This window comes from Myiozetetes cayanensis, unplaced genomic scaffold (assembly GCF_022539395.1).
Source record: "Myiozetetes cayanensis isolate MyiCay16 unplaced genomic scaffold, myiCay2020 scf26, whole genome shotgun sequence".
Classification (NCBI taxonomy): domain Eukaryota; kingdom Metazoa; phylum Chordata; class Aves; order Passeriformes; family Tyrannidae; genus Myiozetetes; species Myiozetetes cayanensis.
In genome coordinates this window covers 4,011,259-4,034,933 of record NW_026087477.1, presented here as the reverse complement: position 1 = coordinate 4,034,933, position 23,675 = coordinate 4,011,259, and the positions used below count along the sequence as shown (strand labels likewise).

The window sequence follows — 23,675 nt, the reverse complement described above, 5'->3', positions numbered from 1 at the left end:
CCTCCATCCCGCACCCATGGACCTTCATCCTCCACCCATGGACCTTCATCCTCCACCCAAGGACCTTCATCCTGTACCCATGGACCTCCATCCTGCACCCGTAGACCTCCATCCTGCACCCAAGGACCTCCATCCTGCACCCAAGGACCTCCATCCTGCACCCAAGGACCTCCATCCTCCACCCATGGACCTCCACCCTGCACCCAAGGACCTTCATCCACAGACCTGCATCCCTCACCCAGAGCCGGGGCTGCTCGCGGTTGAACCGAGGGCACGCCGGGTGTGGCAGAGCAGAACCAGCTCCTCCCGGCCCGGTCAATCTGGTTTGTCCCCGGCCCGGTCGGTTCCAGCAGATCTAACGGCCCACGGGAACCTGGAAGAGCCGGTTCTGTGCAGAAGAGACCCGAATCCAAACCCTTTCATCCCAGAAGAGCTTGAAGACGTCAGGTCCCCTGCATTCCGTGCATCCCAGGAGCTGTTGGGTCGTCTCCTCTCCACCGCGTTTCCCGCAGCCCAAACCTCAGCGAGGGTCGGGGTGGTCTCAGGAGCTGCTCCAGTCGTGGTTTTGTGCAGGTGTCACTTCTGAGTGATCCATGTGGGAGCCAAGGACAGCTGTGTCCCCCCAGAAGGAAGGTGACTCTGCCAACGGATTTCTCAGGAAAACCCGAACTCACAAGAAAAAGCAAAAAAAACCCAGAAAAATGGAGACAGGCTGGTGTTTCTAATCCAAAGGTTCTTGTCTTTATTCAAACCAGGGCTCAGCACTCCAGTGCCCAACGCGCCGAAACCTTTTGCCTGAGGGAAATCCACACCCCGCGAGGCCCGCGGAGCCCCCGACACCCCGAGGGGCACCCGAGCCCAGAGCCACGAGGGCCTCTGCGCAGGTCCTGCCCCTGCCCTGGCCCAGCTCTGCCCCCCCACAACAACAGCAAAATACACTCAGTAGATTTCTGTCAACTCCCAGAGTTTCGGATCCCTCCGCCCCAGCGCTGCCGTGGGCAGGGAGGGAGGGGCTGCAGCCCTCCCCCCTCCCCGTCCCGACAGCGCCCACGGAAACCCTGTTTTAAATTAAAAAATAAGCCAGCATACATAGTAGAAAATTTCTCTTAAAAATTTCACAATCTGTAAATGTATATATTTTTTTTTCTTTTAAACATAAAAGTTTACAATATACGGTAAAACAAAGGCTCAGGAAAAATAATTTCAAAAAAAAGAAACCTGAAGTTTTGAATTAAAGCTGAAGACATTTTTAAAACCCTGTAGTTTGAACCAGTGACATTTTCTTTATTTGTGCTGATGGGTTAGAGAAAGGAAAAAAATCTTTAAAAACTGCAGTCCAAACACCCACAGCTCTGCCTTCAGAAGCCATCTGCCCCCACCCCCCAAAAAAAAATTGTTGTTAGGTTTTTCTTCCATCAAGTATGTGATTGTCACAAGTTCAGAAGTCTGGGATCCCGGGGTTCAGCTGGTCCCAGAGATCCCTGTGGACAGCACTCCCTGATTGCCAGCCCAGGCTAGCGCCGGTAGGGATGGAATCCTTGCACGTTGTGGTTCTGGCCCCGGCCGAAGCCGCTGCCTCCGGCTGGGGGGCCGCTGGAGGGCTGAACCGAGGGGCCTCCATAGGGAGGGGGCTGCTGGCTGGGGTCAGAGAAACCTTGTCCAAACCCACTCAAGTCTTGTCCATACCCTGGGGAGAAGGCAAAGGCACAGGATCAGCTCCCAGGAGCAGCCAGGGGCGCACACTCCGCTCCCTCCCGCGGTGCTGGTCCCCGGGACATGCCCCAGCCCCTCGGAGAGGCTGCCCCGGGTTGGGTTCCCACAGGGATTCACCTTCCACACAGAGGGAACAGGTACAGAGGACAAGGGGACAGGTGTGCAGGAATGGGGGGGCTGCATTCTGGGGTGAGCCCAGCCAGGCTGGCAGTTCCCATCACACCCAGGGGGCTCCCAGGGGGGCTGTCACTCGTTCTGAGCAGCTTCATTTGGGGCTGGGGTTTTTCCTGCTCAAAAGCTGCCAGATCCAGCACAGGCAGAGGTGTGGCCAGGAAGAGTTCCCTGCAGTCTCAGAGTGCCTCAGACTGACCACACAGTTACCAGACTCTGCTTCACCACCTGGACACCCACAAAGCTGGACACCTGCTGTGTCTCAACCACACTTTAGGTAAAGCACCCACGAGTTAATATTCACCTTGTTCTTCCCAGCACTTCTCTCCTGCCACACTGCCCAGCTCGGGGCCATTGTCACCACCCCTCTGTGACACAGCCCACACCACAGAGCAAGCAGAATGTGGGGACAGGGGAAAAAAACCCAGTGTGCAGATGGAGGACTGGGCAGAATTCCTGCTGCCAACACGAAACACAACTAGATGTAAATTAGAACACTGAGAAATTGAGAAATTTCATTCAAATTCCCGTAATTAAATACAACTCTTAATCCTGGCATCAGTGCCAGCCCCTGCTCTGAAGGATGGTATTAAGGCTCCTAATTACCAAGTGCATTTCTGCAGTGCTGCCTCTCTGAGCAGGCTTAGAGCAGGTTTAACTCTCTTAATCCCAAACAAAGTCTCTTAGCACGTCTTCAGTAGCTCAGTTGCAAGCTCCGCCTGTCCCTCAGGACTTGCTGCCCCTAATGAACCCTAAAACACAGCTACGACAGGCTCTGGGAGCCCCACATGCCACCCCTGGCATTTGTTTAGACACAGATAAGCAGGGACTCAGAACTACAGCTGAATTGTTTGCTGGGAGTGGAAAAAACAACCCCCGAGTTATTGTCGCTCCAGTGCAGAGCTCTGTGGTGCCAAACACAGCTCCCCACAGGGCTCCTGTTGTTGATCACAAAGGAAACCCCCCCACACACCTGCAGAGCCACTCAGGACACGCTGCCCTCCTCCCCTGCCTGCTGATCCCTGCTCCAGTCCCTCTGCCCCTCTGGGGCTGCACTGTCTGGCTGAGGAGCCTGAGCTCAGCTCCATTACCAGGATAGGGCCTGGCCAGGCCTGGGAGGGAACAGTGTCAGTCCCAGCTCAGCTGGGGGTTTGCACCCAGCCAGCTCACAGACATGAGGAGCTGCCCTGCCCTTACACACAAACCCAACATCTGAGCCCCATTCTCACCTCTCACCCCCTCCCTTTAAGAGTCTGCAAAGAGCCAAGTTCTGGCAGGACAAGAAAAGCTTCCTTGAGTCACGAGGGCAAAACAATCCATGAAATCAACCGTGTTTGTCACAAACAGACTAAAAAACATTTCAAATTCCTCAGCATGAGAACAAATTCTGCTTTACAAACACACGTGAGAGGCTCATCTTCCTCCAGCGTCTGCTTTGCACTGCTGGGACTTTGAATAGCATCTATTTAAACAGATTTTGTGAAGTGTTTATCTCCCTGCAGTTTCTGCAGGCACTTCACATGAGGCAGCACTACCACATGGAGAACGTGTTCAAGCAGGGAACAGCCTGAATCCACAGGGCTGCTGCTTGCAAAAATTCCCTTCAGAAGTGACCAATTTACAATGCCTTAAAGGAAAAAAAAGCAGTGCAGAGCTCTTTGGGGAGCACTGCTCGAACACAGGGCTGAGAAGAGCAAGAGGAGAATGAGAATTCCCTCTGAGCTTCCATGGGGAACAGCAGCAGAAATTTTACTCAGGAGCACAAGCACTTGTCTAGCAGTTTTTAAGAGATTTTATCTTTTATAGTACTGTCTGCCTGGCTTAAAACTTGTTACCTCAGTGTCTTCTATCACCTACCTGAAAGTCATCTACAGAGCACAACAAAGCTTTACAGAGCTACACCTCCAGAGAGATGGGGGAGGAATGGGAAAAGGGAGGAAAAGACACCAGCCTGGATCCTTACACCTGCACTGCCTGCCTCTCGATGCTGCTCTCACTCTTGAAGTCTGCTCTCCAATCTCAAAGTCTGTTACACAAAAAAAGTTCACCGTGAGCTCTGTGAAGCTCTCGCAGTAAAAGGTTTTACCTGCAGATCTGGGGGGGTGCAAACCAGGAGTTCATCCCGGCAGGGCCTCCGAAGGTTATTTCACAGCACACAGGCACCGTTTAGAGTTGAGCAAGGAAAAGCCCTCTGGCTCGAATATTGCATGATTTAAGGATGGCTTGAGCTGGGGGGAGCGTTCCCACCCCAGAGAATGCCCCCAGTGCTGGCACACTGTGGCCAACACCCACTCCCTACCCGAGAATGAGAGGAAAGGGGGGGAAGCTCGAGCAGGTACTCACCAAACTGACTGTAAGGGAATTCTGGCTGAGCAGTCGGGGGTTTGCTCATGTCCTGAGTTGCCTGAGATGGTGGTGGTGGTGGAGGAAAAGCAAGTGGTGCTGCCCCTGGAGTGGCAGGTGGAGGAGGGACCCCAGGGGGGGCAAACTGGTCAGGTGGAGGAGGTGGAGCACCATAACCAAAACCTGGAACACGAGGAAGCACAAAACACATGTGAAAAGACACAGGTAAACACCACCCTGATGTCCTGCTTGGCTTTAGAGCACGCTGTAGTTCAAAAATACACAGTCCTAAGTCTGTCAAATCCAGACTGGGTGTACAGTGATTCACCTCTACACAGGTGGCCACCAGAGACCCCAACAACTTACCTTCCACAGGGATGAGAAATGTCCCCCCAGGGCAGAGACTGCAGCAACCAGCACAGAGAAAGGACAAAGCAGAGCTGGGGACCCAACTCTGTGCTCTCACACACACACACAAGAAATGAGGGGGAAGCTGTATGATCCCAGATCCTGGGAGGATAACATGGTGCTATCTGCTACTCCAGACAACTGGGGGCTGTTTTCCACCTTCTTTAAACCAGGGTTGTGACCAGACTTCTGAAAAGGCGGCCTGAAGAGGGTAGATGCTAAAATCCTATTTGTACTCCCAGTGCCAGTTGTGACCTTAATTCCTTAAGCTCCCCCAAAAATCCCTGCCTGTGTCTGGTCACCAGCAGTGAGCTCCAAGTTTTCTCTCAGGTGCTGTAACAGGGGTACACAATACATCTAAATTTGTTCAGCAACACAGATTTAAACCAGAGAATATAAATTATTACTGCACCCAAGAAAAAAATACTTCAACTCACCGGCAAAAATAAGGGTTCAGTTAATTATAGCTCAGAACAGAAAACAATTAAAGACAGGTGAAACACAGGGGGAAAATCCAAGTCCAGAGGAAGAAGAGCAAAAGCTGAATTCGATGCTGGAGGTGCTCCAGCTCCTGAGGGTCACTTACTAAATGGTGGAGGGGTGCCATAGCCCTGTGGAAATCCTTGTGGAGGCGGGAATCCCCCGGGAGGTGTGGAGACTATGTATGAGGTAAATGGAGGTGGAGGAGGAGGAGCTCCTCTGCCCGGAGGAGGGGGTCCATATCCACCTGGAGAACGAAGAGAAACCCCAACAATGAAGCAGATCAACACTGAGGAGCTGCTGCTGGAGTCAGCTTCCTCTAGATGGGGTAAGGCTGTTGGACAGATTTCAAGCGCAGGCTCAGCCTTCTATGAATCCTTTCTTTGGGAAATATTTGTCCTCCCAAGTATCCCCACTGTAAATAACTGCAGTTTAGCATGTAATCCCTTGATAACAAATTAATGTGGCTGGAGCAGCAGGATGTGTGTCAGCTCCCATTACTGAGCTGCTAAGAATCCACTGTCTTCCCCTTCGTTCTTCTAGGACAAATTCAATCAAGCTTTTAAATGTAGGTTAAATCCTACAGAAACCCACAAATCACTGTGAATGCTCAAAGAGGCTGTGCCCGCACTCAGGAGGATTTTTTCTGTCAGGATTGGTCCCATGTAATGTACTTACCAATTGCCTGTCCAGCTGGCACCCACATCCCTACAACAGAACAAAAAAGGAGCCTTAGACATCGCTGAAGCTGCCCACTCTGGAGCAGGGATGATGCAAGAGGAGGGATCTGGCTCTGGGATAGACTGGATATCCTCCCAGCGTCCCTTACACATCTATTTTTAGGGTCCAAGAAATATTCTGGGCCTATTTCTGAATACACCATTCTGGAAAGACTCTGAACCATTCAGCAAGCAACACTCAAAAGAGACAGCAGTCCCCAAACCCAAATCAGGTGGAGCATTCGAGAGCTGCCACGTACCAAGTGCAACGATCTGTAGTACTATAAAGACCAAAATCCGGGAGAATCCCAGCAGACTAAACATCCAAAGGATTTTTAATTCACTACTGGGTTTATCTGAATTGGTTTTGAAGTTTCTGAACCATAAAAAAGCCTTCCCCATCCGCTGCAGCTTTAAGATCGAAGGATAAATGCGTTTGTGCCTGACATTAATCTTTCCGGGAGATCAGGTATCATTTTCCCGGCTAATCACTGCATGGAAAATGATGGAGTTTCTCCGGCTGCAGATTAGCACATCTGTGCACAGTGTCAGCCCTCAGCTGCAGCTTCCCAGTTAATCAGCACCATGGGGAAAGGAGCCCTCCTTGCGGTGCCAGCCCACCCATCGGAGCAGGGATGGAGCAGCCGCACTCGCTCCAGCCCCCAGGTGAACACTTCCCATCTCTCACAGCAACTCAACCACCCCGCTGCACTTCTCCACGAGTTACCAAAACTGTCTCTGTGTGAACTCAGCGTATTTGTCCTGCCTCCAGAACCTGGTGGGGGGGAGCAGCCATCAAACCTAACCACGCTCCTCGGCCTGGGGGGTTCCCCAGCTGCAGCAAGAGCTCCTGCACCACCAGCCCCAGAGCTGCCTGGTGCTTTTCCAGGCTACATTAAGCAATTAAATCCAAAGACAAGACCATCTGTCTTCCCCTCATCCCTTTCAAATTTCCCTTATGATTTCCCCTGAAACCGCCTCATCCTCCGAAAAGCCGAATTGTCACCGGGGTCTCACGCAGGCCTCTCTCCTGCACCCGCAGTCCCGCCTGGAGCCTCCTCAACACCTTCTCCGAGTGGCCCCAGGCAGATCCCAAGGGAGCAGCGGAAGGACAGCCGGGGCAGTGCCGGGGCAGCAGAAATCACTGCCTGGTGCCTGTGGATGGGCTGTGGGGAGCAGAGCGGGCGGTACCTTGCGGGCCGTATCCCTGCTGCCAGGTCGGAGGGGGCTGCCCTGCCCAGCCGTTGGCAGCGCTCGGCATGATCCTGCTCCCCCACTGGCTGGCCCCCGGCGGCCCTGGGGTCTGGCTCTTGCTGTCCCGAGGCTCGGCGCGTTTCACCTCCACCTAAACAAACAGCGGGGCCGGTCAGGAGGGACGGGGGGGCCCTGCACCCCCCGACCCCTCACACACACCCGCAGGTACGCTTAGGACTACACTTAGCATCTTACGACTTATGTCTAAGTACTTAAGGACTAAACTTAAGGCCGGTAATTTACAATGTTTCTCAGGTACCGTGTAGGTGATGGTAAGACGTTACAAGTCCTACTGTTGAGGGATTCCGAGAAAAACATCCTACAAATCGCTTCGGTATCGTTGGCTTTAATCTTAAAACAGCAGTACCCTCTTACAGCAGCTCTGCACTGGCAACAGCAGGATCTTGTATGTTCAGGACAGGCTGATTTAATGGTCAAGGCAGGAGTTAAAAAGATAACATTTTCAGTTAAAAAACCAGAATTTTGAGTGAAGAGGCCGCTCTGAAAAAGGGTACTAATGCTTTAACCAAACACATTTGGGGTTCATTTAGAAGTGACAGTTTAACCCACCCCAGCTAATGGTAATTTCAGCTCATACCTGAGAAACACACATTTTTGATTGATTTTTTTTATGTTGTTTTCTTTCTTTTTTTTTTTTTTTTAACTTAAGATTTTATTTAAATGTCTAATGGAAGATAAAGACTTACCTTCCCCAGGCTAACGCTTAAAGAATCTCAATTAACTCAAACAATGTCAGAGGGAATGGATGTGATAAGAGAATCTTACATTACATCTAACAAAAAAGTAAACAAACATGCAAGTAATAAAAATGGACAGTTGAGTCAATAAGAAGCAAATCTTCATACTGTGTTAAGTCAGTGACAAAACCCCTCCTGTTTTAAAAATTAGTAAGCCACAGTGCTTATCTTATTTTATTCTAAGATAAAACATCCTAGTGTTCCCAGCCACAGAATAAGTGCATTTGACCTACTTAAAATAAGCTGCACATTCAACATAAACCTCTCAAAAAAAAAAAAAAAAAAGGAATCCAGCTCTGATTTAATGAAACCCTCTCAGCGCTCGCTGAATTCCAGGCTTTTTTTTTTTTTATTTCATGATTAATTTTAATGGGTGCCAGAGTACAAAGAAAATAAATCTCAATCATCAATGGGCCTGAGTAGTATGGAAAATAAAGTATTCAGAATTCTTCCTGCCATGTCTTAAAAAGCCATTCATGTGGGAGAACAAACAGGAAACAGGCACAAGGCAAGGACAAAGCCCCCCGTGCCCCCCCCCGTCGATGCCCCAAGGACACGAGACATGACAGTAACCAAATCTCTGTCAGCTCAAGGCCCTTCCAGAGAGGAACCAAGGGAATTTTTCAAAGGACTCAAATTAATGAGTCTTAACACATTTGCCTTGGGGGAATTCGGTTATTGCTTACAAAAGCAGGGGCCTTCTTGCAATTTTAATTTTTCTTCCCCCCCCCTTTCAACAACATATGGATTCATTTCAGCACTACCTTTTTAATTACCAAAAAGACAGAGATACCATTTTTAAAAAAAGGCATGATTAGGCAGTGGAGGAGAGCAGGGGATCTGGAGCTCATTAATCCTCGTGGAAGAATCCCATTAATTTTTCAGTGCACATTTGGAAGCGGGAACTGCCAAACTGAGGATTGAAAATTCCCTGTGAATAGGGAGTTCAAATTCCACACCTGCCTAAAGCCCAGGTTACCCCAAAAACTGAGGCAGCTCCACTGCTCTGAGCTGAAACCCCCTGAACTCTGCTTTGTGTGTCACTGGAAGGGGGGAAAAGGTGGAAAAATCAATTACTTCCGTTTGGAACTGGGTTTGTTTGGGAAGCACCGAGAACATGTTCCAAACCCAGCAGCACGAGGTGACAGCTGGGGGCTCGCTCTGGGCTCTCCAGCCTCTCCCAGGACCCAAGGAGGTACATCCTTTGTTCCCATTGTATCTGCTGCTTTGCTCACTGAAGGCAATTCCAAGGACAGACTGGGGATGTTGGGGGATACAGGTACCTCACACACATCTCCTGTGGCTGCCCACAGGAGGAAAACACCAGGGGCCAAGAACATGCCCTGATGCTCTGGATCACACAGGCACATTCCTTTGTTTCCACTGTCAGGAAATCACCCACCCCTCACCCCCAGAACAAGTTCATAGGAATTAAAGGCATTATTTACTGCATAATTAACCAGAACTTCACTGATATGCAGAATATTTCTCCTACTAGGTAAGGAAATGTTTATGAAATAGCAACACATAAAGGACTTTAAAGACAATTAAAAAAAATCATACTAATGCAATAATTTAAGGAATGTAAAAATCTTCTTGAATCTCCTCACTCTAAGTTTAGCAGTTTTAACATTTACTTGAAAAACTGGATCTACCCTAAAGCTGCAAGACTTCAGTTTACCAGAATTTCCCATGGTTCATTTTTCTTTAAGTTACTCTTTTCTCTCTATAAAACCTGGGTGTCCTGCAACAATTTACTTTGCTTTTAGGGTGTTTTTCTTTTTTCCACAGGTAGAAGCATGTTCCTTGTTGAGTAACATCAAAGGAGCCTAAAAAATTCCTCCCTATCCAACGCCCGTTTGCTGACAACACAGTATGAAGATGAAACAACCAGAGGTCACTTAACTGCATTGTGGTTAAATACTATATAGAGTACGTGGGTTGGTATCAAAGTTTCACAGTAAGTGACCCAATTTTTTAAAAAACCAATCCTTCAGGATGTTTTTTTTTTATTTCCCTTTTTCTTTTTAAGTTTAAAAGATTATATAAAGCAGATTGTCTCACACCACCTCAAAAATTTCAGTACCGAGTTACATCTGAAGGAGTGGTATCTTAAACCAAGCCTTGAACAACTCGGATTTCACTGGGATTCTGGTTTTGGACAGCTGGAGATCACTGATTTCTCTCCTTGCCTCACAGCAGGGCTCGAGCCGGAGGCAGCGAGCACAGCCCATCCCAGTGCTCTGCCCAGGCACAGCAACCCCAGGTCTGTACACACAAGGCCTCACCCCAACCAAAGAGCCCACAGCCTGAGCCCTCAGGCTGACCCTCCCCATCTGCCCTTCTCACCTGGTCCTGCAAACTCAGACTTTCCCCACCTCCATGGATAAAGCCTTGAATTCGGACTCGCGTGCTCTCCCACCCGGGCCAAGGGTTCGGTTTTGCTCCCCAGTGAAATCGCTCGTTGCCCAAGACTTGGTTCTTTCTTAAGGTAAAATAAAACTACAACTACACACTTTTTTGCCCATGATGTCGTGAAAATGCATGTTGACAGCCTGGTCCACTGATTGTTCGTCCTCGAAAGTAATAAATCCAAAACCTAGCCAACGACGAAGAGTGAATCAAGGTAGCAGGGTGTTGTGACACAAAACAGGATGATGAACAGTATTAGGGGCAGACCAAGGGTTCAAGCAGGGGTTTCAGATAACGACACTTGTGTTCAATTGCCAAAAACTCTGCCAAAATTGCAATGGATACTTCCTGTCGTGAGGCAATTAGTGCCTCGCCGTGGGTTCGCACATGCAACTTCAAACTGAGCTCGTTAACCGGCTTTTAATTTGAGTTTATTCCTCATCCACCTACCAGGAAATGGAAAAAAAGTGCTAAAACCAAAATACTTGTGGGACAGCAGGTTAAAGTCAAGCAACTTTGCTGCTCCTCCCTGCTCAGCCTAGTTTCCCAAGAAAAAACTATCTTAGCCCTGTTCCCCAAAGCTGCAAAGCAACTTCCTCCCATCCCTTAGCCCAGCTTCCAGTTAGGGGGTATTTTCCATGGAAAATAAGAAAGTTGGTTTTGAAATGTAGCTGTTAAAGCATGAAAAATTTTACCACTCTGTGGATGAATGAGAAGCTTCAGAAACTAACAACCTACATCAGAGGTTCTCAAGTTTTCCACACCTCGGAAAAAGCACAGAACAGGTGTTACTCCTTCCCAACACAGTAACCCCTGTAGGGTGTTGCTTTAATCTGTTTTATTTCTTGTATTTCCTGCTGTTTTTCTCTTGGAAATCTACACAGCACTTTTCAGCCCTTTTGGCCCCCCAGTGCTCCAGCTCCCCACGGGTGGCTCGTTCCCTCTGCCCTGACCACAGCCCTCGCTGGTGGCAGCCCAGTTGGATCCAGCAGCTTTTGGAGCCTGGAGGAGACTCTGGAAAGGAGGCAGAGCCCCAGGACTGACCCCTCTCTGGGGTCCCTCTGAGAACCACTGCACGTAGGTTGTAGCTGCTGTACAGCCGAGAGAGTGGCAAAATTGTGGTTAATCCCCCAGGACACGGCCATGCCATCACCCACCAGCTGCTGGGGGACAGCCCGGCCCCGGGGCAGGGAGGGACACACATGCAGAACGGGAATTGTGCCATTCTTTGGATTAGCTACGGGGAGAGCAATAAAAATTAGAAAGGAAACCCGAGGCGCGGCGTCGGAAGCGTCATCGGAAGCGAATGGAACATGGATGCGGTTCTGCTTTTCTGAAACCCAAGATCTCCCCCTTGGTTTGCGTTTTGCTTTGCAGCTAGTGCTGACAGCAGCCAAAATCTTGCTCTAAAGCGTTACAGAATACAGGGTCTAGCACAGGAATGTCTCTCCACGCTTATCCAACTGCGTTGGGTAAGCCCAAAGAGGCCTAGTGTAGAGAAAGTTTATATATATATATATAAAAATACACAAAGATACAGGCCAAAATAGATTCCAGCAGGTCAAATTCTGCTGTCAGCAACAAGAGCAAAAGACATCACTAAAATAAACTGAAAATAAAAAGGAAAAAACTTGGCATTTCCCACACACAAGAGACTGGCAGTATAAACGAAGTTTAGTGGAGCTGTGATGAAAGCAGCCTCCAAGCTGAGAGCAGCATTTCATCACAATATATTTGTCTGAGTTAACCAGAAATCCGAGTATTGGAGCCAGAGGAAAAGGATTTGTGTTTAAATCACGTGTTTAGTGTTCCAGCCTTTATCTAAAAAGAGATGGGAAAGAGAAACAATGGATTCCATCCATGTCTGAAGGCTGTTGTTTAACCAGATTCCAAGACTGAAGGACAGGAATAGACTGTGGGATGGGGCTGGAGGGGGAGGAAGAGGGAGAGTAAGAAGTCACCGAGGAAACCAGTAAAGAAACCAAAAAAGGGGATTTTGAAAGGGTCAAACACCATAAGATCAGGAACAGTGAAGAATTCAGAGCAAAACAGTAAAATCCCCAAGGTGAAGTTTTAAATAGAGAAGTGATGAAACCCACCATCCACAGCCTCAGTTTTTGAAGGACAGGACACTGTTAGAGGCTGGAGAAGCAAACTGCTCTGAGCAGGACTCCAAGAAGACTAGAGCAGAGCTCTGGGGCTCGTCTGCACCCAAAGGAAGAGGAGAAGGAATCCCTTCAGCTGCTGGTTTGGCCAAGAGCAGCAGGCAGGGAGGCAGAGGCTGCAGCAAAGCCGCTCTATTCTCAGGGAGGGAACACAGTGCCTGTGCAGGGAAGGGTTTGGATGGAGCAGGGCTGGCAGCAGAGCTGGCAGGGACAGGCAGCACTGGGAGGCAGCAGAGATGACGTGGATGTTTGACGCCATCAGCTCCTCAAGGGCACCACCTGAGAACCTGGTTCCCAGGGCTCTCCTGACAGGCTGAAGGCAGGTGGAGGCTTCAGGGATAAGAACAGGGATCATTCTCCCCACTCCTATCAGCAAACCAGTACAATGATGGGCCCTTCCACAGGAAGGGGGGTAAAGTTAATGGGAGAAGGCAAAATTCAGAAGGGGACAAGGAGAGATGGCACTGAGCTGGCCTCTGGAGGTTTACAAATACATTTGGGCATCGTGTTAAAAGGGACAGAGCAGTGAGAGAACACAGATGAGAAAGGAAAGGCAAGAGAAATCCTGTTCTGGGATGCACTACCACGAAAACCCAATACAAACTACAGGGAACTTTTCCTGGCACCCCCCAGGGACTGACAAGGCACTTAGGGAGATGACTGTTAGTTACCACACCGAAAAAAGAATGCAACAGCACAGAAGTGAAAGGCAGAGCAAGAGGATTCAAGAAGCGTTTCAGAAGTCAGATGAATTAAGGGGGAAAGTTTTCTGCAGAACACGTGGATGGAGACAGACCTGTTCTCCCACCTTCACCACCCACCTGGCACTTGTGCTTTACCCTAAGCCCTCCTTTCCTTGTTTTTTTTAGTAGAGCTTTAAGCAGAGAAGCCATTAACTGAGAGAGGATTAATCCAGACCAGGCATGATGTTTTAGTACCTTCTGCTCAGAGCCTGCAAGGCTGGGATTAAATATTACAAAGGTAGAGATGATACAATAATTACTGAAATGTTTCAGAACTCCAGCCCCAAATCACACTGGGATGCCCGTGTCTCTGTCTCCTCTATCCAAAACCAGCTGCTCTAGAGCACTGAAATAGATGGATTTATGTGCTGCTTAATTCAAAGGTATCTGCTGAAAGAAGATTAGGATAGCTAAAGCAAGAAAACAAAAAAACAAATATATTGAAACTTCGTTTACACTCCAATAAAAGACAAAGCCCGTCCCTCCTCTGACTGCGGAACTGGCCTGTACCTCTGTGATAAATTATCACCTAGAGAGAAGAAATCTAAAGAGATATCGTTAATCACAGTCAAACAATTCACAGAGAGAAAAGAAACAAAAAAAAGAACTTACTTAACATTACCATACTTTACTATGAAACACTTAAATATGTCACTAAGGATGTATGTCTAAATTAAAAATAAAACTAAGACTTAACAGCTTAATAAATATGAAGTGAAGGATATACTTCTTAATAATGAGGCAGAAGAGAAATGAAAGTTCAGATGGCAAACTATTCTCTAGCATGTCGAACATGCTACAGGGTGGGAGCAAAGCTAAAGGATTGGCTCTTCCTTGGCAAACTGACGGTGGATGCAATGGCACATGGGTGACATGGAACTTGCTTCGTATTTTGACCAAAGGTTCCCAACTCGATTCAATATCTAGTGAATCTTCCATGGTCTGGGCTTTCTCCCCCTCTTAAAAAGCCGTCTGGCACACAGGGATTGTGAGTCCCAATCAAAAAAAAAAATATAAATATGCATATTTCAGAATTATTCTGTGTGGTTTAAGAAGTGTTTTGCTTTAATTTGAGGTGAAGCCATTTAACCAAAACAAAAGCAGATGATGGATGGATTCTGTCCTGTCTTGTGCTCTGACTGGAGCACTCCCCATGCACTTACAGATCCAACATACCTTTCATGTGCAATAGGAGGAAAATCTGCTTATTTTTTTCCCCTCCAAAAGTACCTTCAGCCAGACAAATGGCTTGAGAATCAAATTTCATTTCATCTCAAAAAACAACCCCCATAAATGAGCATGAAACGTCTGAGTTGAAATGCACAGACCCAAGTGAAGCCAGAGATGAAGAGTCTAGACTTGAAGTGATGTTTGCCCAGTGAATTATTCTTTTTCCTGAGGCAACAGAAGAGAGAAAAAAAAATCTACCTTTTCTGATGGTGTGAAATAGTTTGCCATCTGACTATAGGAGAGTATGAAGAAATTTCAAGGACAAACTAGATCAGCCTTTACCTCGGGGCCTCTGTTTCTCTGCGTCATAGATCATTACAACTTCAGTGACCTGGAAGAGAGGAGGGAAATTCTACTCACTGTGCTACCAGGGGAGGGCTGGAACAGTCACCACAGGCTGGTTCCTGCTCTCGACCCACACAGCACAATTCAACTGCAGCCACCAACCCCAGGCACAGCACAAAAACCAGGAACATTGCTCTTCCTGGGGGTTTGGAAAGCCTCAGTCCATCCATCCATCCATCCATCCATCCATCCATCCACAAAGCTGCTGTACTGTCTCATCACGCTTAACATTTTAATCCACCATTAAGGCCATTACACTGTCTGTACCCACACCACGGCCTATAAAACACCCCAAAGGTTTGTCTTCCAAGAGCTCATCAGGGCAGCTTCTTAGAAGATGACTTTTCCCATTTTTAGCCATTTTCACTCTCACCATGAGCTCCAAACACATTTAGGAGCGTGCACTGTGGCCCGGAGCACCAGTCAAACTGATGCTTTACACAGCTTTACAAACCCCCTCTAACTGCATTCCACAGCTGTGGAACGTGCCCCCTGTTTTTATAACGGGTCTGCTGCAGCCTTTCAAGCTGAAGAAACACTTGTTAGCCGTTGCTTGTTGTTTAAATAAATTATCTTAACGGAATTTTAAATAGGGTTGAGAAATGATTAGCTGTTGATAAACTTGTTTCTCTGCAAACCCTTTGCTGCCACTAAGAAAACCCAGAGAAAAGTGAATAAAGTATAAAAAACCCCACACCAAATGCCACTCAAAGGTGACAAGTTCATGTCCACTGGCACAGTCCTGAATTTACCTCAGGCAATCTTTAAGTTCCTCAAACTTATTCACAGGTGAATTATTTAATCCAGTGGTTTATCATCTTAAAGGGGCAGTGAGACCTGGGATAAGTGGGAATTAAAACTAAATAGAACCCCCACACACAAATTAGAAGAAATAGTAATTTCAGTCTGAGGTCACAAACTGAATTAAAAGCAATTAAAAGCTGTATAATATGAGTAGCAGTTTGTCTCAGAAGGAGGTTCCAATGGGAAAGAGAGGAAAAAAAAAAATCATTCTTGAGCCACCTCAACCTGGGAGCTTTTGGAGGAAGGGACAGAATATTGCAACAGGCAGACTTAAAGCAAGGAGACAGAAGCAGCACAATAAACTCCACCCGAGCAGCAGGTTCTCTCAAGGGACATTTCCAGACCATCAACACTCACTACAGTTCACCACCAAACGCTTCACGTGCCCCTGCAGCGGTTTGTCCAAATCCCCCCCAAATCTGACAGCCTGAGGACACGTGACAGGAGGCAGCAGGGGGGAAGCTCCCCCCGAGCGGGCCCAGGGACTCACCACTCCGAACTTCTTGAAGTATTCCCTGAGCTCTGTCTCGCCACAGTTATGAGGAATCCCACCAACAAAAATTTTATTGGATTTATTGTTATCGCTCCTGGATCCTTTCTGCTAAATCAAGGAGGAAAAAATTCAGTCAGAAGGACAATAAAGTCGGCTGCCTCTGTCATTTCACACTGAACCACGAACAACAAGCTCTGGCAGGCTGAGGGGAGATCTCCAGCCTTGAAGTCTCCCAGTCCTGAAGGCAGAGCACATTCTGAGCTCAGAGGTTCAGTGTTCCCTGTTCTCCAGAGGACCAGAAATCCAGGGCCTGCATTCTGAGGCCATTTACTCATTCTACACTGACCTCTGATGAAGCTGCAGGGTGTGGAGTGGGCTGGAACAGCATCAGCCCTGCGAGGGCCCTTCCAGACACTGCTCTCGAGTCTGAAGAACTGACTAAAAGCAGCACTAAGAGCTTAAGAAACACCACACCCAAACTGACACAAGTGTTGGTGAACACTGCCCTGCACCTGGACCTGCCCGTGCAAATCCAAGGGAAAGACACTGTGCAGAAATAAATTTACACTCCAGGCCTGCACACTGCCTTCTGCCTTTGGAACATGGATACAACCCAAGGGAATTCAATTCAACTGCTGGAAGCTAAGCCAGAACTTAGACAACAGGCAGGGTACACAAGGATCTTTCCTTACCCATCCTTCCTTCGGTCGTGTCCGTTCTGGCTGCATCCCCCGAGGTGTACATGGCTTTGGATCAATCTGGAAGAAGTTCCAGTTTGGTCAGACCTCAGCATGCAGAATTTTGCTCGAAAAGTTACCGTGTGTGGCAGCTGAAGCCAGCGCTGCTGACACCCAGCACTGCTGACACCCAGCTCCTCAGCACAAACCACTGACTTAGAGCTGCCTTCCAACAAATCAACTGAAACCAACAACCAGGTGACTTGGACACTCTCCAGTCTGCAAATGAGGAGCCAGACTTTAAAGCAAATCTTTGGATCTGGAGCAGAGAAGAAAAACCAACCAAAAAAAACCCCAACACAAAAGCAACTTACATTTCGGCCATCTAACGTATGAGGTCTGCTGGCCAGCACTGTTCCCACACAGTTGGGATCTTTAAATTTGACAAATCCAAATCCTCGAGATTGATTTGTTGTTTTGTCTTTCATTATTACACAGTCTACAACTTCTCCATACTGGGAGAAGTAGCTACGAAGAGTTTCTGTTGAAGAAAAAAAGCAAATATTAAACAGAACCAGAGACTGGCAGCACCAGACTGTGTTTGCAGTAACGAGCCAACAGATAAGCAAACAACAGCGAAACAACTTAAACTCATCTTTTGAAAAGGATCACATTTTACTTCCTGTAAACCAAGGCTAAATAACAGTCTGCTTCCACTCACACAAATGGAAAGCAGTACCACAGGAAAGCGATCACAAAAATGGCTGGGTTGACAAAAACTCCAGCACCAAACACCAACAGAAAATACAACCCCAGAAGTATTAACATGTACCTGAGCTCTCTCTACAGAGTTTTATTAATTAGCAGAGAGGAGCAGAGAATCTCAGCCCAGAGCAGTGTCAGTTAAAAGCTCTGCCCAAGGCCTGCAGCAGCTGTCGCTCACCTTGTGTCGTGCTCCAGTCCAGGCCACCCACAAACAGCTTCCTGCAAACAAAGCACAGGGCAGGTTTAGGGGACACAGCAGATGCTACATCTTATTTAAGGCCCGAGTTGGTTGTTCTGGAGAGCTCTGGGGGTACCCCAGCACACCCTACAACGCCAGCACCTCACTAGAGCCTGCTGATTAAACCAAACCCCCCCTCCACTCCTGCTCCCTCCCTCAGCCACTGCTGTCTGCCAGCATCTGCTACTGGAGGGAAAGCAAAAGTACAGCTGCCAAGCACAGGTCTGAGACAGAGACAAACCTGTGTGGCAGGTCCTAAATAACAGAGCAGTGCTAATCCAGCCACTCGCTGGGAAACCATTGGACAATCCAGCTTGGAGATATCACCCAGCAGATGAGACAGCCATGGCTAAACCCCAAACAAAACTGCTTAAAACTAAAACAACTCATCTTCTGCAAAGAGCACCCAAATCTGCAGGGTTTCATGTCAGAGCATGCCCAAGTGCCTGGGTAAGTGCTCAGAGGAGCTCCCTGCCAGCTCTGCATCTCTTTATCAACTTTTGGGTGTGACAAAACTTCCAGCAAAGTCATTTACTCTGTAATTAAAGGTTGGTTACAGCCACCTCAACACTCAGCCCTTTCTGTGCAAAGCACCAACTCAAAAAAACCCAACACCTTCCATGGGGGTCTGCAGCTTCCTGGGGTGAGCAGCTCTGCTCCCTGACAGACCCAGCCGGCCCCTTCTGCTCCGATTCCCTCCTGTGATGTGACATCATGTCACGACCCTTCTGCACCAGCCCCAGGGACTGAGCTCAGCACCACACAGCACCTACGAGCCTTGTTCCATCAGGGCCAATTCTGTCCCTAAGTCAGTGGCTGAGACGTGACACGAGTCTTGTCTTTCAAAAAAACAGACCAACTGTTAAGGGCTGATCAAAGCGTCTCCTTGAGCGGCCAGAAAACAACTGAGCTGGTGACATGCAAAGCAAATACAGCCCTCAGTGTCCCAGCAGACACTGGCTGCATCTGCTCCTGCCTTATCGTAATGCACGGGGACATGTCCCCCCTCCCCAGGCCCCTCTGAGAGTGGCACACCCAGGACATGTCCCCCCTCCCCTGCCTGTTTTCTGCTTGCGTGTTCGGGATGACGAAGTTTTCCTCAAGGATTGGAAAAGTGCCCCCTGCTCCCTCTGGCAGCGCTCGGGCTCCTGGCACGGGCTCAGGGCCTTGCTCAACACCAGCCAGTGCTCGGCAACAGGTCGTGCTCTGGCACAGCCCAGCTTCACCCCCACACCTGGGGCTCCTGGTGGCTTCACAACCGTCCCTCTCCACGCACACAACACACAAATCTACGCGCTCCTCGTGCTGTTATTCTCAGGGAAAGTAGGTTCTATAGAGAAATAATTCTACTTCCCAATAGCAAAGAAAAAACTGCTGATCTAATGCTACATTCACGTTGAAGTTTCAGTGTGTTGGCAGCACTGTCTTGATCAGCTGCATTTGAGCTTATGGACTGGGTTTGGGTGTTTTTAACTAAATCTGATAGCTTGGTACACACGATCAATCTATTTTAGATCACACCACTCTGTGCAGGGAGGGAGGTCACTGAAACCTTCCCATTCCACTATTAATTATTTGTAGTCACCCTACATGCACTGGGACAGAAAAGCTGGGCCACCCATGCCCAGCTCCAGCAGCTGTATGGAAATACACAGCTCTGGAATGCCAAAGCCAGGAATCCCCTGCCTTGGGCTCCTCCGTGGATTGGTCTGAACACAGAGAGCAGGGCCAGACTTCACCTATCCCATCAGCTCCAGAGTTCACAAGGATCCAGATGTGGTTCCGTGCAGGACAGCTGTGTGAGCTCCATCCCTGAGCCCAGCACCATCAGCAGCCCCTTCCCAAGGTCTTACCCACGCTGCACCCTGTCCCCCTGAGCGCTGTCCAAACCCTCCTGGAGCTCTGGCAGCCTTGGGGCCGTGCCCACTGCCCTGGGGAGCCTGTTCAGTGCCAACCACCCTCTGGGGGAAGAACCTTTCCCTGATACCCAACCTGAGCCTGCCCTGACACAGCTCCAGCCCTTCCCTGGGTGCTGTCCCTGCTCACAGAGATTGGAGCTGCCCCTCGAGAGGAACCTGCAGGCCCTCACAAGTCTCCCCCCACGTTACTGGTTTGCACCTGCTGACACCACCACAACCTGCACCCCCAGAGCTCCCAAGGCACAGCCTGCAGTGGCAGAGGATGCTACAGCCCATCCCCTGGGGAATGCAAAGCTGTTCCCAGCACAGCCAGGGGGTAACAGGACCCACCAGCCCGTGCTTTGGGCAGGTCTGTCTGTCCACCACGAGCTGGGTGTGCTGTGTGAGACCCTGCCAGGTGCAGCACAATTCCCCCCAGGGATCCCTTCAGGAGCAGGAAGCGGGATAATGACTCCTCAGAAGTTCCACCTCACTACTTCCTGTGAGAATTTTAATTGCTAATTTATTCTTTGTTGCCAAAAACAACGTACTTGCTGCTGGAGCAAATAATCCCAGAGTTAGTAAAAAAAGTATTGCAGAACACCAAAACTCAACAAAAGCAACAACTCCTCACCTACATAAATAATCTGGGGTTTGATTAACACCTCTGATGTCTCAGCTGCAGGACAGAAGGACAGAGATCAGCACTTTTCTTCCATCCAAAACAGTCCTAAGTACTAATTAATTACAACAAGTAACTCTCACAAGGCCCCCCTGCCCATGCCAACACACCTGCAAGACCTACAGCCTCCCTAAGTGGGTTTTCTTAAAATCTCAGTCTAGAAAAGCAGCTGAATTCGTAACTTCCCATTCAGAGATGCCTCTCCCAAAGCTTTGAACCAGAACTTCCTCCCCAGGCCGAAGCAGCTGAGCAGAGCTGCCTTTTGTTACAGTTCTCACCTCTCCTCTGAGCACTTCTGGGGGAGCAGGATAAAGAAAGTTCCCTCTCTGACTAACCCCCAATCCTTCCCAATGTGATTACAGCTCCAAGGATCACATCCCAAACAGCTCCTGACTGGGAACGAGCTCTGGGCCAGCCGAGCCTGCTCAGGAGGGGAGCTGATGATATTTCATGGAATAACCTGGAGCCTGGCACTCACCTAAGCCTGGGAGGACAGACCTGAGCAGTCTCTCATAAGGCACCAGACAGTGGTTAAGGCCCAGGTGCAAATAACAACACTTTCAGAGCCAAACCTACGAATTTAAACAGGCCTGTGTTGGAACAGGGGGTTAGAACCAGATGATCTTTAAGATCCCTTCCAACCCAAACCATTCCAACACGTTATTCCAATGGCTTTTCTTGCCTCCTGTATTTTTAGGGTTTACAAATTAAGAACAAGCAGCAAGTAAGCAGCTTACAAGGCACTGCAGGCAGCACGGGGCGAGTGCTTCGTGTCCGCTCCACTTTCAAACAAGGTGACCAGTCCTGAGGAGCAAATTCTGTGCCCAAACGTGCAGTGGAAGAACCAGCCAGGGGTCTTTCCATTCTGTTTTTGCTCCTTCGAGTTCTCTCATGCCCAGGTCTGCAGCCTGACCATTTCAATGTCACAGGCTTTAGGACAGAGCTCTGAAGTAGCACGGTACTGAGTGGAACTGTATGGTCCATGAGGTCCCTTCCAACCCAAGACTTTCTGTGACTGTTAACACACCTCAGAAGAGCCAGACCTGTGTGTCAGGTTATTGGTTTGAAGGCTCAAAACCCCCGGGAACCCTCAAAACCAGGATTTTCCTGCCTGGAGCCCACCCTGTGCAGAGGACAGCAGAGGGAGCTCAGGAGGGTGGCACAGCAGGGGGACGCTCCCGGTGCCCCCTCCTCCCCGTGAGCAGCCCCTCGGGGCGGCCCTGATGAGTCACTGGAACAAAGTCCCCCAGGCAGGTTCACAGAACGCTCTGGGTTGGAAGAGATCCACAGGGTCCCGTCATTGCTCGCAGGGAGCAGAGCTCAGTGCCTGCCCCTCCGCTTCCCCCCACGGGGAGGTCGTAACTGCAATGAGCTCTCCCCTCAGCCTGAAAGCACCAAGTGCCCTCACGCGGCTTCTTCCCCTCAAGGCCCTTCAGCATCTCCGTGTCCCTCCTGTGGACGCTCTCTAGCGCCTTTAACCCTTTCCTTTAACACTGTGGCGCCCAGAACTGCACGCGGGACTCAAGGTGAGGCCGCGCCAGCGCGGGTCGGGATGCGGGTCGGGCGGGCGCGGTGCAGGATGCGGTGCGGGTCGGGCGGGCGCGGTGCAGGATGCGGTGCGGGCCGGGATGCGGGTCGGGCGGGCGCGGTGCAGGATGCGGTGCGGGCGGGCGCGGGAAGCGCCGCGGGCGGGTGACCTTGGGCGCGCGCACCTGCCGCAGCCCCGCGCGCGCCGGTCACGTGACCGGGGGGGACACGACACCCGGCAGGGGCACCGGGGCGCCCTCACGGCGGGACCGGACCCCCCCTCAGCACCCCCCGCACCGGCACCGGGCCCCTGAGCCCCCTGAGCCCCCGCACCCGGCACCGGCCCGCCCTCAACAGCCCCTGACCCGGGACGGACGCCATCCCCCCGCCCCATCCTCAGCAACGCCGACCCAGGACCGGCCCCTCCTCAGCACCTCCGACTCGGGAACAGCCTCGCCTTCAACCCCTGACCCCTCACCGGCCCCCCCGCAGCACCCCCCGACCCCACTCCAGACACCCCTCAGCGGCCCGGCACCGGGCCCCACGAGCATCCCCGGCCCGGGAGGCCCGGCGCGACCTTCGCTCCAGGCTGCGGGAAAGGTGACCGAGACGGACCCTCCCACACACCTCCCCGTCCCGGCGCGCCGCCCCCACCTTCCCTCACCCGATCTCATCGGCGCCTCCCACGCTGTTCATGGCGGCGGCGCCTCCAGGGCCGCGCCCGGCTGTGCCCGGCGGCGGTGCCAGCGGCGGGTGGCGGGGCCCGCGGCGGGCGCTGCCGGCCGAGTCCCGGCGTCCGTGTCCCGGTTCCCCCGCCGCCCCCGGCCCGGCCCGGCCCCCGCCGCGCGCTCGCGCTCCCTCAGCGCCGCCGCTGCGCGCGCACCCGCCCCTCGCTACGGGGTCTCCGGGGCCGCGCCCAGGGAGGGGCGGGGCCGCGCGCGCGGGGCCAGGCGGGAAGGGCAGTCCGGGAGAGGGGGGGGCCACAGGGTCCTAGTGCCGCCCACCCACCCATAGGGTCCTAGTGCCGCCACCCACCCACAGGGTCCTAGTGCCGCCCACCCGCAGGGTCCTAGTGCCGCCCACCCACCCGCAGGGTCCTAGTGCCGCCCACCCAGGGGTCCTAGTGCAGCCCACCCACCCGCAGGGTCCTAGTGCCGCCCACCCACCCGCAGGGTCCTAGTGCCGCCCACCCACCCGCAGGGTCCTAGTGCCGCCCACCCACCCGCAGGGTCCTAGTGCCGCCCACCCGCGGGGTCCTAGTGCCGCCCACCCACCCGCGGGGTCCTAGTGCCGCCCACCCGCAGGGTCCTAGTGCCGCCCACCCACGGGGTCCTAGTGCCGCCCACCCGCAGGGCCCTAGTGCCGCCCACCCACGGGGTCCTAGTGCCGCCCACCCGCGGGGTCCCAGTGCAGCCCACTCGGGGGTCACACCCCCCTCGTGGGGTCCTATTGCCCACCCGGGGGGTCCTACTGACCCCCGCAGGGTCCTACGGCCCACCCGTGGGGTCGCAGCGCCCACCACCGGGTCCCAGCGTCCATCCGTGGGGTCCCACTGCCCACCTGCAAGGTTCCCCACCTGGCCACACAGGAGTGCTGGTCATCCCCTCAGCAGTGACCCCCAGGAGCCCGGACACCCCCGGCACCCCCCAGTTCTTCCCTGTGCCCCCCAGGTGTGTGACCACCCAGGCCTGGCAGCCCGTGCCCACCCCGCGGTGCCCCTATCCCGATAAGGGCTCCCGATCCCGATAAGGGCTCCGCAGGGGCCCCAGCCGGCCCTGCACACTCAGCACTTTCCAGCCCGGCTATTTAAAGCGAGCCAAGAGCCGAGCTGCCCTTTCCCTCCCGGCCTG

At 51.2% G+C, this 23,675-nt stretch overlaps 1 protein-coding gene across 5 annotated transcripts; it reads right to left on the bottom strand.

Moving 5' to 3' along the window:
* Positions 1-713: 713 nt before the first annotated feature.
* On the bottom strand, positions 714-22,626 carry DAZAP1 (DAZ associated protein 1). Of its 5 annotated transcripts, none has more exons than XM_050321285.1 (12): positions 22,490-22,626; positions 17,659-17,699; positions 17,090-17,256; positions 16,731-16,796; positions 16,036-16,143; positions 14,679-14,727; positions 10,363-10,445; positions 7,026-7,179; positions 5,794-5,823; positions 5,222-5,362; positions 4,228-4,410; positions 714-1,687 (listed from the first exon to the last, which is right to left on the bottom strand). In XM_050321285.1, the coding sequence occupies exons 1-12, from the start codon at positions 22,519-22,521 to the stop codon at positions 1,515-1,517; spliced, it is 1,227 nt and encodes a 408-aa protein (XP_050177242.1). In that variant the 5' UTR covers positions 22,522-22,626; the 3' UTR covers positions 714-1,514. The 5 variants fall into 5 exon arrangements, with proteins under 5 accessions (XP_050177242.1, XP_050177241.1, XP_050177243.1 ...); XM_050321284.1 differs by having other exon boundaries at positions 16,036-16,146; positions 22,490-22,624; XM_050321286.1 differs by lacking the exon at positions 22,490-22,626 and adding an exon at positions 20,777-20,985 and having other exon boundaries at positions 16,036-16,146.
* Between the last annotated feature and the right edge of the window lie 1,049 nt (positions 22,627-23,675).

Excerpts from the sequence above, each read along its gene's own strand:
- DAZAP1 (XM_050321284.1), bottom strand. The coding sequence starts at position 22,521 with ATGAACAGCGTGGGAGGCGCCGATGAGATCGG. Across the intron at positions 16,797-17,089 it reads ATACGTTAGATGGCCGAAAT|ATTGATCCAAAGCCATGTAC; the intron begins GTAAGTTGCTTT and ends AACTTCTTCCAG. Across the intron at positions 1,688-4,227 it reads ATTCCCTTACAGTCAGTTTG|GGTATGGACAAGACTTGAGT; the intron begins GTGAGTACCTGC and ends CCTTCTCCCCAG.